This window comes from Chelonoidis abingdonii, chromosome 1, assembly GCF_003597395.2.
Source record: "Chelonoidis abingdonii isolate Lonesome George chromosome 1, CheloAbing_2.0, whole genome shotgun sequence".
Classification (NCBI taxonomy): Eukaryota; Metazoa; Chordata; order Testudines; family Testudinidae; genus Chelonoidis; species Chelonoidis abingdonii.
In genome coordinates this window covers 341526619-341540196 of record NC_133769.1, presented here as the reverse complement: position 1 = coordinate 341540196, position 13578 = coordinate 341526619, and the positions used below count along the sequence as shown (strand labels likewise).

The following is a 13578-nucleotide window of genomic DNA, read 5'->3' as shown; positions in this document are numbered from 1 at the left end:
TGTTATTAATATCTATCCGTATAGCATGCACCTTAAAAGCTTGGGGGCTGTGTGTGCTACTAGAGTACGCAAATGCTACTAGAGTACACAATTTAGCTAAAATCTTTGTTCCTTTGTCCTAAAACCAGCCAGCACCATGTATTGTAGTAAATCATGTAGTTAAAAGCCAGTTGAAGCCATAGGATTATTGGGTTAATTGTTGGCCTTTTCATTTTAAAATGATTGTGCTGGTGGTGTCCCTTTTCCTTGGCTCTTGTCTGATACTGCCATAAGAATATCCACCTTGAGATCTTTATATTTTTTTAGGTAAGGAAAATATTAAGTATTTGGTTAAAATCCAGAAAACCAAATACTTCACATTTGAGTGAGTTATGTCCTTCCAATACGTGGTTGCTTTTTACAAATTTTAGCAAAATGCAGACACTAGATAATTGTGTAACATAGGCCAAATTCTGATTTTTGAGAGTTTGCATGCTGTTACATCATAAAGCACAGTAGCTGATTTAATGAGAAATGGGATGGGTGTACACATCTGAGTTCATAGCCCCATGTATTCTGCTATACCTAGGTACAGTGCATGGCAAGGGCTGACATTTACATAAAATGTAGGTATGCAAATTATCCTACTGTACATGGGAAGTGAATGCCCTCATATATATCTGTCAACATTTAAATATAGTTTTCATAGCTATTTTTTTTGTTCTCCGTGGATTTGTGTCCATATCAGGAAAAAGAACACAGTTTTTAACGTGATTCACTGTTCTCAGTTCAAGAAAGACCCAGGGTTTTGTGGGCCAGGGTTGAGGAAGGTTTGCAGGGATATTCGTGGAAAATTTGATTTGTTTATCCACATTCTGGCTGTGGCTAATACTGCTCTCTTTTTATATGCACCATACATAAATTAAAGTACAGTTTACTTGAAGGTTGGGAGCCCTTTTCTTGCATATCATATCTTGTACTGTAATGAAATAGTCCTTTGGAGCCCAGTTTGTAGTCACTACTCATGTGGAACTCCCACTGAAGCCAGTGGACTTGAGTAGTCATTTACATCTGTGCACTGATAGGTATAATACACCAACAATTCAGAGTAGTAGTTTACACCCACTTTGCATAGTCATTTCCACCAATTCAGTATGCAAGGGAACTGTGAATCAGGCATGACAGGAGTACCCTTTGAAGAATGGGGATAAGATCAGGCCTTAAGGCAGAGGTGGGCAAACTATGGCCCCCAGCCCTGCCCCTGAACTCGTGCCCCGCTGGCCCCTCCTCTGCTGTTCCCCCTCCCCTGCAGCCTCAGCTTGCCCTTCTGCAGGTGCAATGCTCTGGGCAGCAGGGTTGCAAGCTCCTGGGGCAGTGCAGCTGCAAAGCCAGAGCCTTACCTGGTGCTCTGTGCTATGCGGAGGCATGGCTGGCTCCAGCCAGGCAGGGTGGCTGCTTGTCCTGGCGCTCTGGGCAGTGCGGTTGTAGCGCTGCCAGCCACTGGTGGTCCAGGCAGTGTGGTAAGGGGGCAGGGAGTAGGGTGGGGGTTGGATAGAGGGCAGAGGTGTTCGGGGTGGTGGTCGGGGTGGGGATGTGGATAGGGGTCGGGGCGGACAGAGGGCAGGGAATGGGGGTTGAATGGGGACAGGGGCAGTCAGGAAGGAGGGGGGGGTTGGATGGGGAAGTGGGGGGGGCAGTCAGGGGCAGAGGCTCCCGAGGGTGGTCAGGGGACAGGGAGAAGGGGTGGTTGTATGGGGCAGGGGTCCCTGGGGGGGGCAGTTAGGGGACAGGGAATGAAGGGTTGGATGGGGGGGTGTCTGTCAGGGGGTGAGAAGAAGGAGGGGTCAGATAGGGGGTGGGGCCGGGCCACACCTGGCTGTTTAGGGAGACATAGCCTCAGCTAACCGGCCCAGCATACAATTTTGGAAACTCAATGCGGCCCTCAGGCCAAAAAGTTTGCCCGCCCCTACCTTAAGATATGATCCTCACAAAGAAAATGGCTTTTTATATGCGTACAAAGTAAAACTAAACAAGAACGAGAAACCTTTAAAATTAATATTCTGTAGGTATATGTAAAAGTTTTACAAGCTAGCTCTTAAGTAATCTACTTTGGGCTACATCCTTGAATGTTAGCAACTTCAGAGTAAGTAGAATTTTAGAAAAAACATATTTGCCTGCTTGTCAAGAAAACATGCAGTAAGTTAAAGGTAGATTGTATTCCAACAGGCATGTTTCTGCTGAAGTAAAATATCTTATAACAATTTAACTCCTGACAGGCCAGCACTGATGCAGGGTCAGCAGGAGCCTTGACTCCTCAACATGTCCGAGCTCATTCTTCTCCAGCTTCGCTGCAACTAGGAGCTGTCTCTCCAGGGACACTTACCCCCTCTGGAGTAGTGACTGGTCCTGGAGCTGCACCTTCTTCTCAACATCTCCGCCAGTCTTCATTTGAGATTCCTGATGATGTACCTCTGCCACCAGGTTGGGAGATGGCTAAGACGCCATCTGGCCAGAGATATTTTCTGAAGTAAGTAAAATCTGTTTGAAAAAAGGTTAGCTGAATTTCCTAACAAAGTTTGTGTTCCATGTTTAAGAATCTCTGTGTGTAGGAATTGCTGCATCTTTACTAAAGTTCATTTAGTGTAAAATGTATTTTAAAACTATAGAGCATGATTTTCAATAGTACTGAGCACCTGCAGTTCCCATTGACTTCAATTGGAAGTGTGAGTGTTCAGCTCTTGTGAAAATCCTGTGTGTTTTAAATATGTCTTATTCTGCATTTGCTTAAATATGATGTGGTTGTTTTCTGTGTTTTAAAAATTACTTGAATGTATATAATATTTTGAATTGCATAAAGTTCTCCTTTAGGCCAAAATAAATGGAAATGTCACACACATTGCTATAAAATGGATGTTAAAAATGTTAAGTAACTTTGGCGAAGATATTGTAGTGAGAGGAGTAAAGTATTTATCTGATTGTTCAAAGTGCAATGATATAGGCACTGATTATGCATTCAGATCCACACATGCAGACTCCTGTGCCCATGCGGTGTCCATTGGCACGTGGATCTGATTACAGGGTTGGAGTTTATTGTTCTTTAAATCAATTTTACATTGTTTGGCTTGAGAGGGAAAATTCATAAAATTCTTGAAAATTGCTCCTTACTCATGCACATTTGGCTTTTTTCCTTTACTGAAATTAGCATACCCTCTTCTATAGCTGGCAAGAACTTACACATGCCAGCAGTGTGATATGTAATCCATTAGGGAGTGTTTTTCGGTGTAGTTTCTAAAGCAGCAGGAGCCTATCCTCCTTTCTGAAAGAGTGAGCAGCACGACATAGAATTGGCCTTCAAATACTTGGGCTGTATTTTTAGCATTTTCCTTTACTTATTTTTAGCATTTTGTTAAACTGGAAGGCTCCGAGTAGCCCATTATTTGCCATTTTGAATTTAGGGAAAATAAAGCATATATATATAATCCTAGTTTACTTGAACCAAATAAAGCATTTGCGTAGTCATACCTTGCTCGCTTTAAGATTATTGTAAACTTCTCTGTCATGTTTACCAAAATAAAGTATTCAAGCCTGAATTCTTTGGGAGATTATTCTGTGTTAAGAACCTGAAAATAGGCAGTAGCCAAAGAGTATGTAGCTCTGATTTTTCTTGATGTAACTGAATAATACATGTTAGGCCAGATCCTCAGCTGGTGTAAATTGGCATTGCACCTTTGAACTTTTTGGAATTAGGTGGCAAGTTTACACCAGCTGAGACTATTTCCCACTTGGTCTTGAGAAGCTCAACATAAATTCTGAAATTAGATCAAAACTTTTTTTTTTTTTTTTTTTACTGTACTACTTTAATTCTTACGAACTAGCTTATGTAATAGGGCAAAACTGCAAACACAACAGGCTACTAATTCAGATCAAATGTAATGGATTTAAAATTGCGCAATTGCTAGTATTTCTTACTATTTTCAGTAATTGTTGACTATTTCAATTTTATAGAAAGGGTTTTATTGCTTTATAAGAGATGCAAAATGTCTTTACACTTAAATACACTTTTATAATTGATTCTTTAATTATGCTCATTCAGGTGAAAGCAGAGGGATGGATTTGATCTTGGAAAGCTTTTCTACAGTTTCATTATTACTACAGAAAATCTTTTGCTTTTTTCTGCAAGTTTCCTTTTTTGTCCTTTCTTGGTGTCCTAGTATCCATTTCAAAGGGTCAGGTTTCAGCAAGAACAATAAAGAGCCTGAGACTGGAAAGTACACACAAGTCTGGCAAACTCATCTGCATGAGCAAGGTCGTTTGTTCTCAAGCAGACATCCAAAGTAAATGATTGAAAGAGCTGCTAGCTGTGAAGGATGTGTCTTGAAGGAGAAAAGAGTGGAAACAAACCAGGTTGTTAGGAAGGAAAATAAAGGCTGTACTTTTTGAACCTCTCCCTGCTGGGTCACATGCTGACCTGGGGAGATTTTCAACGCTTAATAGGCTGTTTTCTTTCTACTTTCCTTGGATGATTCTGTGCTTTGGGAAAGTCTGATGAGGATAGTTCAGAAGGCTCTGTTCACACTTGAAGATGAGCATTTGTTGTCCATAATTGGTCTTGTAACACTGTCTACAGGTGTAGCCCACAAGCCTCATTGCAGTTCAGAATTACCTGTGTTATCTTTATAACCTGAGTACCAGGGAAACACTTTGGATATTTCAAAAACATATAGTAAAGAATTTTTTTTTTGTGAAGAATTCCTTTTTAGCACAAGCTAATGTATATTTCAGAAGTTGTCTTAGAACAGTTATTTTGAACTTTAGATAGAATACATGTATAGGTCCTGGAAGCTGATTTAAACTGGCAATTTGTCTATTTATACTTTGAGTTTTCTCAAAACGTAAGTAAGTGTATCCAGACTTTTGCTGTTAATATGGCTTTTGTGCTCTAATACAGCTAAATATAAATATATACATCTAGGAACAAAGAATGTGGCCATATTTACAGGATGGAGGACTCTAGTCTGGGAAGCAGTGACTGAAAAAAGATTTGGGGGTCATGGTGGATAATTAGCTTAACAGGAGCTCCCAGTGTGATGCTATGGCCAAAAGGGCTTGTTGATCCTTGGATGCATAAACAGGGGAATCTTGAGTAGAAGAGAGGTTATTTTATCTCTGTATTTGGCACTGGTGTGACTGCTGCTGGAATACTGTGTCTAGTTGTGGGGGTCCAGATTCAAGAAGGATGTTGATAATTTGAAGAGTGTTCAGAGAAGAGCCGCAAGAATGATTAAAGAATTAGAAAATATGCCTGATAGACTCAGGGAACTCAATCTTTTCAGAAGATTAAGGGTTGACTTGATTCCAGGGGGGGAGGGATAGCTCAGTGGTTTGAGCCCTGGCCTGCTAAACCCAGAGTCATGAGTTGAATCCTTGAGGGGGCTATTTAGGGAAGTGGGGTAAAAATCTGTCTGGCGATGGGTCCTGCCTTGAGCAGGGGGTTGGACTAGATGACCTCCTGAGATCCCTTCCAACCCTGATATTCTTTGATTCTATGATAAGGGGACCATATATTTAATAATGGCTCTTCAGTCTGGCAGAAAAAGGTAAAACATCATCCAATGGCTGGAAGTTGAAACTAAACAAATTCAGACTGGAAACAGGGCATACATTTTTAGCGGCAAGGGTAATTAACCGCTGGAACATTTTACCACGGGTTGTGGTGGATTCTTCATTGCTGACAATTTTAAAATCAAGAATGGATGTTTTCCTAAAAGATATACTGTAGGCTTTATTTTGGGGAAGTTCTCTGGCCTGTATTAGACTGTGATCACCATCTAGTCTGATCTCCTATGTTCTCTTCTGGCCTTGGAATCTGTAAGCAATTCTTGTTTGTGAATAAGTGGTTCTCTCTACAATATGCAGAGTTTTGGCCCCTCATCCAGGTATTCAGCCTCTTCACTAGTTTGATATTGTTGCTGTTTGTTCCTGTTGCCCCATTCAGAAGCCATTCCATGAAAGCAAGTTCCTTTCTGGTAAATCGGTAAATAGAAGTACTGTACATTTATACAGAATAGATGAAAGTATTAGACATATCTTCAGTTGTTGGATAGGAAAAATAAGAAAAAAGCTTCTTGAAAAAAAAAATTTTTATTTAAGGATATTTATTTTGTATATTTTGACATATGATGACAATTGTGTTTTAACGATTAAAAGTTTTAACGTTTTGACCCCCATTGTCTTACTCCCCATAATTTCACACAACTGTGAAAATGTAAATTGATGCAAATTTTAAAAAGTTTAAAACCCATTATTTTGTGCAACTTAGAGAAAAATAAAAAAGTGCTTTATTGATATCCCTCAAAATTATACAATATGTAAAAAAAAATAATTCAACTCTCTCTATCCTGTGGACAGTTAAATACAGTATGGAAATTTCACTTGTTGAAAAGATCAAGAACTGCAAATGCAACAATTTTCACAACGGGAGAGGCATGTGAGAAAGTGACCCAAAATAGCCAAATGTTATAATGACCAACTCTTGTACTCATGTGTCAGTCTGGGATATTCTGAGTTAGGTTCCAGTGTTGAAATCCCAACATTAGTCCATTTCAGCATCATCATTTAAACTTCATGTGTAAGTTTAAATTTCTGCCCAGTATATGGTGGTCCAATACTTCATTAATATTCATATCAGCATTATAAAGAGGAGTTTTATTAGCATAATTATTCTATAGTGTAATTGAAGCAGATTTAGAGCTGTGAGGCAGATACATTCCTGTCATGGGTGGTAGCATTTATACTTCATTAAAGCTGCAAACTTCTGTGAAATGTAGCTAGAGTTCATCAGTGGTAAAATAAGTCTTGCCTCCTTAGTAAGTAGTCAGATGTTAGCCTACACAATATTATCTTGCAGAGCAGGAGTATTTCAGAATGGACTGAATATAAAATAAAGATTGCATAATTGGTCAGTGTGTCAGTCACATGGCTTTTGAAGCACTTCCTGTTGGCCAGTGGTAGATTGACATTTCAATGAACTATGAAGGGGGGCTACCAGCTCAACATCTGGGCAAGAGGTAAAATGCATTGCTGCAGTAATAGCAGTCAACGCTTTTCAAAAGGGCAAATCCGTATGTTAGATGTAATTTCTGGTGTGACTTGCTTATTTTATATTCAACACTGGCCTATTTTAAATCATACAACACAGTCCACTTAATTTCTACCAAAGTGGTGTAATACCCCTTCCCCTCTTGCCGCGTGAGGAAACTGCTATTGCTCAGTCCAGCTGTCTTGTAGTTGCTTTTCTTGCAGGAAGCAGTTCTTCCACATAGTTTGTCAACAGCTTCCTTTTGTCTTTATGAAGTGTTCTATGACTTCCTCAATAGCTAAGTTGGTTTTCAGTGATATTTACCATTACCATTACCGTTTTGTAAGATCTCTTATCAGATGGGTTATTACTAGCTGTGTATTTCTTACATGTTCTGTACAGAGTTAGGGATTGATTCAGGTAATTTGATCTAATATGGAACCGAAGGCCCTTAAAACAATAATTCAGTGTGATTCTTTGCTTTTATGTGATTTGTAATATAGAAAGGTAAAGGACCTAGTAAAGTGATTGATGCTGCTGTTACATTTCTCTCCCATTCTTCCTCAGCACTTATACAAAAACAAGGAAGAACTGATCTGAGTTTTCTGGGCCAGAAAATGTTTGATGATCTATTTGACTCCAAGGTGACATTAAATTGAATGTAGTACCTTAGTGTACAGATGAAGTACGTATTCAGCAACATAATTAATGGAGCTTTTCTGAAGTTCTTCGCCCTGCTCAGTACATAGCTCAGGTTCATTTTGACATTAAATGAATGGTACTGTTGGAGACTAAAATTATAACAACTGCTTATGATAGGTTTTAGGTAGGCTATTTGTTTTATACTTGTGCTATTAAAAAGCAGTTGACATTTTTACTACTCACTCTACTGAGCTATATGTAAGCCAGAGTACAAATAAAAACTTAATTTCATGTTCACAACATTGATTTCTGACTATTTTTTTTTTAAGTTCTCTTAGTGTTTGCGATGCACTGTATATCAGCCAGCTTCCCCAAGATTAAAAAAACCCACATTTGTATTAGCTAATTTCACAACAAACTCGGGTATCTAAAAGAAGGAAATATACTTGTGTGTGTTACATTTAAAAATTCTTAACTTGTGTGTGTTCCTGATGAGTTACATTTCTTTGTTTTGGAAAATAGTATTATATACAATAAGATGACTTCTTTATCCTTGAAAAATGAAAAGCCTTTAATATTTCTCTGTGATATTAATGCTGCAAAATTATTTTGAAACTGCAGTTGCACAAAGTATTCCCATATTTGGGGGGAAGGGCAAGTCTGTCTATTTGTCTTGAGAGTGAGCTGGGAGAAAGATGAAAGTATGTCTTTAATGCTCTGTAAAGAACTTGCACCAAGCTCAGTGGGTGGGCATCAGTGGAAATAATGACACACAATACCTCACTGCTTTCAAAAAGAAAATGCAAGAGCACTGATAGTATCCTTGTGTTGAATAGTCTGCCATATGCAGTATTTTTGTAGTACTGTATAAAAAAAAAGTTAAGATAATAAAGACCATGCAAACTAACATTACATCTCATGGAAATATGAATAAAGCATTTTAAATGTTTTCCTTTTATAAATTTCCATTTGTTCCAAAGGAAAACTGGACAATTGGTATCAAGTTGTGAAACTACAATGAATTGTGATGGCCCCCTGGGAAAAAATCTTAATTAAGATAGATATGCTTTTGGGGATTCACACTGATATTTTTTCATTGGTTGTTCATTTATATAATTTTAAAAGGTCTTCGTACTCCAAATTTCTATTTTCGGAAGAATAACGTTTGTGGTTTGTAGGGGCCTGATAAGTATTGACTTCAATTAGGACTTTATCATTCCATTGACTTCAATGGGCACTGGAGCAGGCCCTCATTGAGAGCCAAATCTTAGTGTTGTATGGGAAACAAAGCTAAGCAGCTCCCATTAACCTTAATAGGAGCTGTGCATGTACCTTGAAGGCATGTGATTCCCCGTGTTTAACTATAGGAGCATATTTTAGAACAATAATGAGATCACTTTACTATCATTTTCTTTAAGTAGTGTTAAGGGTGAAAAGCAAAATTCTTTTTGTTTTTTTTAATATGTAAAACTACAACTTTAAAATCCCCTTGAAGCACTGATGTAAAACTGCCTCTGATATTATTTGAAGAACAATGTAATCTTGCTTTAATATAGATTAAAAAGAAAATGTTTTTAATTTTGTTATAATATTGCTCACATTTTGGGTTCCCCAGATTGAATTTAAGTTCAGCTTTGTATTCAGTTGGCGTTACTCTGATTTAAAATATGTTGTAACATGTTAACAAGCACAAATTGTCACTTGTAGCATTAATTTGTCAATTATCAGTGTTTTCTAATGAGAAGTCTTAAAGAGGCTGTGAGTATCAGTAACAGTAGTTACAAAGTTTGATACGGTTCTTAGAAGGGGACTGCTTATTAAAGGGTTAATCAGACTTTGATGCATTTATGAAGAAAAATTGTTGCAGGCCCTGGTTGCTCAAGTACTGTCACACCAAGTTTTCTGGGAACAAGTGTTGCCACCAGGGAAGCACTTCTATTTGCTGGGTTCTTGAACTCTCCTTAAAGGCAAACAAAAGTTTGGTATAAATCTTCTAACCATCCTATCCCTCCTCTATCATTCTCAGAGGCTAGGAAAAAGAATAGTTGAATTGTTTACTACTCCTCTTGTTCACAGCATGGGAGGGATAATAATCTGTAACCCATCAAACATAATTGGTGCTCTATAGAAAGCTGTAAATTAACAAAAGGATGCCAGTTTGGAAGTTGCCATTCAAGTAATAGTGGTATTAGCTTCTAATTATAACATTATTCTTTTTTATATTAAGCATTATTGGTAAGTGGTAGCATTTTCATTATCTCCTCATTAGTGGCAGTCTTCATCATGTACCCGATCATAAAACCCATCTCTTCTTCGTTCCATAAGAAGTAAAGCAATAACATTAAGATTTAAGAGTTTTAAACTAGGGCTGTCAAGTGATTTAAAAAAAATTAACTGCACTTACTCGTGCAATTAAAAAAAAATCAGTTGTGATTAATCTCACTGTTAATAATAGAATACTGTTAAAATATTTTTGGATATTTTCTACATTTTCAAATATATGGATTTCAATTACAACACAGAATACAATGCGTAGAGTGCTCACTTTAATTTTGATTAACAGTTTGCATTGTAAAAAAACAAGACAGTATTTTTCAATTCATTTCATACAAGTACTGTGGTGCAATCTCTGTATCATGAGAGTAATTTAGAAATGTAGATTTTTTCTTTTTATTTGTTACATAACTGCACTCAGACAAAACACTCTAAAACTTTAGAGCCTACAAGTCCACCAAGTCCTACATCTTGTTCAGACAAACAAGTTTGGTTACAATTTGCAGGAGATAATGGTGCCTGCTGCTTGTTTACAATGTCACCTGAAAGTGAGAACAGGCATTCACATGACCGAAGCATGAAGGGGCATACAAATGTTCAGCATATTTGGCACATAAATACCTTGCAGTGCCGGCTACAAAAGTGCCACGTGAATGCCTGTTCTCACTTTCAGGTGACATTGTAAATAAGAAGCAGGCAGCAGTATCCCCCTTCCATGTAAATAAACTTGTTTATCTTAGCAATTGGCTGAACAAGAAGCAGTACTGAGTGGACTTGTAGTCTCTAAAGTTTTACATTATTTTGTGTGAGTGCAGTTATGTAATAAAAAAAAAAATCTGCATTTCTAAGTTACTTTTTCATGATGGAGATTGCACTACAGTACTTGTATGAGGCGAAGTGAAAAATACTGTTTCTTTTGTTTATCATTTTTTACAGTGCAAATATTTTTGATCAAAAATAATAGTGAGCACATAATAAAATCAATACATTTGAAAATGTAGAAAAAATCCAGGAATATTTAATAAATTTCAATTGGTACTCTGTTGTTTACCAGTACAATAAATCATGATTAATCTTTTTTCAGTTAATCACGTAAGTTAACTGCAATTATTCGTCAAGCCTATTTAAAATCTTTGGTACTTAGAACGAATTTATCGTTCAATGTCCCTGATTTATGAATGCTGCACACTAATTAATGATTTTACATAATTGATACTGAGTGGAACAAAGCAGGTATCAGTTTACTTTATTCACTTACATTGGTTGCCAGTAATGTTTTTTGAGGAAAAGTAAGCCCATTATGGACACTAGGTGTGTTTTTAAAACATTTTACCTCAGGGATTGAATTGGGTCACAGGTGAAGTGAAGCAAGATGATTGATCCTAGCTTACCTCTGAATAGTCATCTCTACGTATCACAGACATAATTAGTTGCCAGGTGAGGAAAATCATGGTATAGCAAGGATGTTATGTCAGGATTGAAGTACAAGATGAACTGTGGAAGCTAGCATAGTATTTAACCATAGGCAATTAGTATGCTTTCACATCAAAGCTAAAATTCACTCAGATTCCCCTAAAAAGAGAGAAGTGACTAGTTAGAGTACTGTTGGCCAAAAATAAAGATGTTTCTCCTTCTTTCTACATGTATTCAGATCCTGTGTTTTGTTTCCTTTCATAGTTTAGGAAAAAATCCAAATGATGTAATTGAATTTAGTTTAACCCCTTGAAGCTATGGATCCGCAGCTTTTTCTGTATTGTAAAATCTAATTCGTTTTGCCATTACTATGTTAGGAAATCTCAAGTGGCTAAAACATATAATAAATATTTAAGTTGGTGAATTCCCCCATTAATAGTGACCTTTTTTGTGTAAGGAATAAAAATCCTCTTTCACACAAGGATGTTTAATTCCTAAAGCTTGAATAAATCAAGGTTTATTTTCCTCTTGTAAATTCTAAAAATAATACCATGTTGAATCCAGGAAGTCTGCACGGGAGGCATATGCAAGTAGCACATGTGTAAAATACCTAGGCTAGATGCCACCAGGACATGTTCGTCTATGGATGAATACACACTTTCATAATCAGCAATGGTTGTGTCATCACTCACACCTCTAATGGAGTAATCTGACAAATTTGGGTTAAATTAGTATGAAACAAAACTCTTAGATGGAGCCTAAGTTTTGGAAAGTTAAGATGCTGCACAATGATAGAACATATTTTATCAAACAATGCTTTTTAAATTAAGTTCAGTTTGTTTAAAAGTATACTTTGAAACTTGTCAGGTATGGAGCTGTTTGGTGTTAAGCATTTAATTTATGGGATGTTGTAATGCTCTGTTATTAAAGTGGTGACTAGTCAACATATTTTTGCTGTGTTGGAAGTAAAAATATTCTGAACTGGTTTTGATTTGTACTCTGGCTTTTTGTGTGCAAATTAGTACCAGAAGCAATGCTGGCAGTTTTTACTGGATATCAGGAGTTTGAAGCCTGTAAGATTAAGGTTTAACATTGTTTCCTAGCCTCTTTAAAGATCCGTTCATGAATTCAAGCTCACATTTTAAGGCTGGGGCAAGCACAACTGAAACACCAGCTGGTTTTTAACTCACTTACTTTGGGCTAGGTTTCAGGCAAACATAGCCTATTTTAAATTACTGTATAAAATCTAGATGCTAATTTAATGGCTATCTTGTGAAGTAAAATCATTACTAGTATACTGCAGGGTCAACAATGCCAGTTACTAAGGAAACAAATCTTTGTCTTCAAAACAATTTTGGCCTTTGCTTTAATTTCATTAATAAGACTGTTCTGTGTCATACTGAGACACCAGAACCCTTTTGCTTAAACTCTGGCAAGCTGTCTGATAAAAGATTACATCAGTGTTAGTAGAGAGTTTAGTTATGGATTATTACTCTGATATTGGGTAGTCAAAACTGGTGCTGAACTGTTTTATAGTAGAGTCAAGTAAAGGTAATTTACTATTGCAAGTTTATCTGCAAAGGGTTCTGATTTATGGAGGGCTTTGTGAGTCAGTGAGTGTAGCCACATTAGTTATTTAAATAGTGTTGTTACTTCAGGGATGCCTTTTCCTTTCTCAATAACTGTTGGAACTGAAATGTTAAATTTTTTTTTTCTTCGGAATATATTGTAAAGTTGGACATTTATGACATGATAAAATGTTTTCTAAAAGCCTCATATGGGTTGTATAGCTGAGATGGAGTTTCTCGGTAAGAAAAGTAAACCAGCAGGGATATAGAAAGGGATATTTCTGAGGGTAGTAGGATGACATTAAGAAAAGGAAAATTAAAGGTTGATATTGATGAAAAACTTTTTCTTAAAGTAAAGTCTGTTTGTTAGTTTTCTGAGAGAAGTAGTGGAAGACTGTCTGTTTGGAACACTTAAAACTGTACTAGATCAAGCACTAAAAAATATAGAGAAGATGGCATTGTTCTGTGTGGCAGCCTAGCTCTTTTCAGTTCCCAGTTTGTAACTTCAGGACAACCATTGTAATCTGCGCAGTAAAGTAGCGAAAATGACTATGTACTGGGAAATGTGATGTAATGATTGAAAAGTGACTAAACACACACACACACACACACACCCCGTGTTTG

General features: G+C 37.1%; 1 protein-coding gene across 8 annotated transcripts in view; it reads left to right on the top strand.

Moving 5' to 3' along the window:
* YAP1 (Yes1 associated transcriptional regulator) overlaps positions 1–13578 on the top strand; it is a 167394-nt gene that overhangs the window by 3296 nt on the left and 150520 nt on the right. For all 8 annotated transcript variants that reach the window (XM_032762878.2, XM_032762871.2, XM_032762872.2 and 5 more), the window contains exon 2: positions 2256–2506. In XM_032762878.2, the coding sequence (XP_032618769.1) occupies positions 2256–2506 (251 nt within the window). The remainder of the gene's footprint in view (positions 1–2255; positions 2507–13578) is intronic.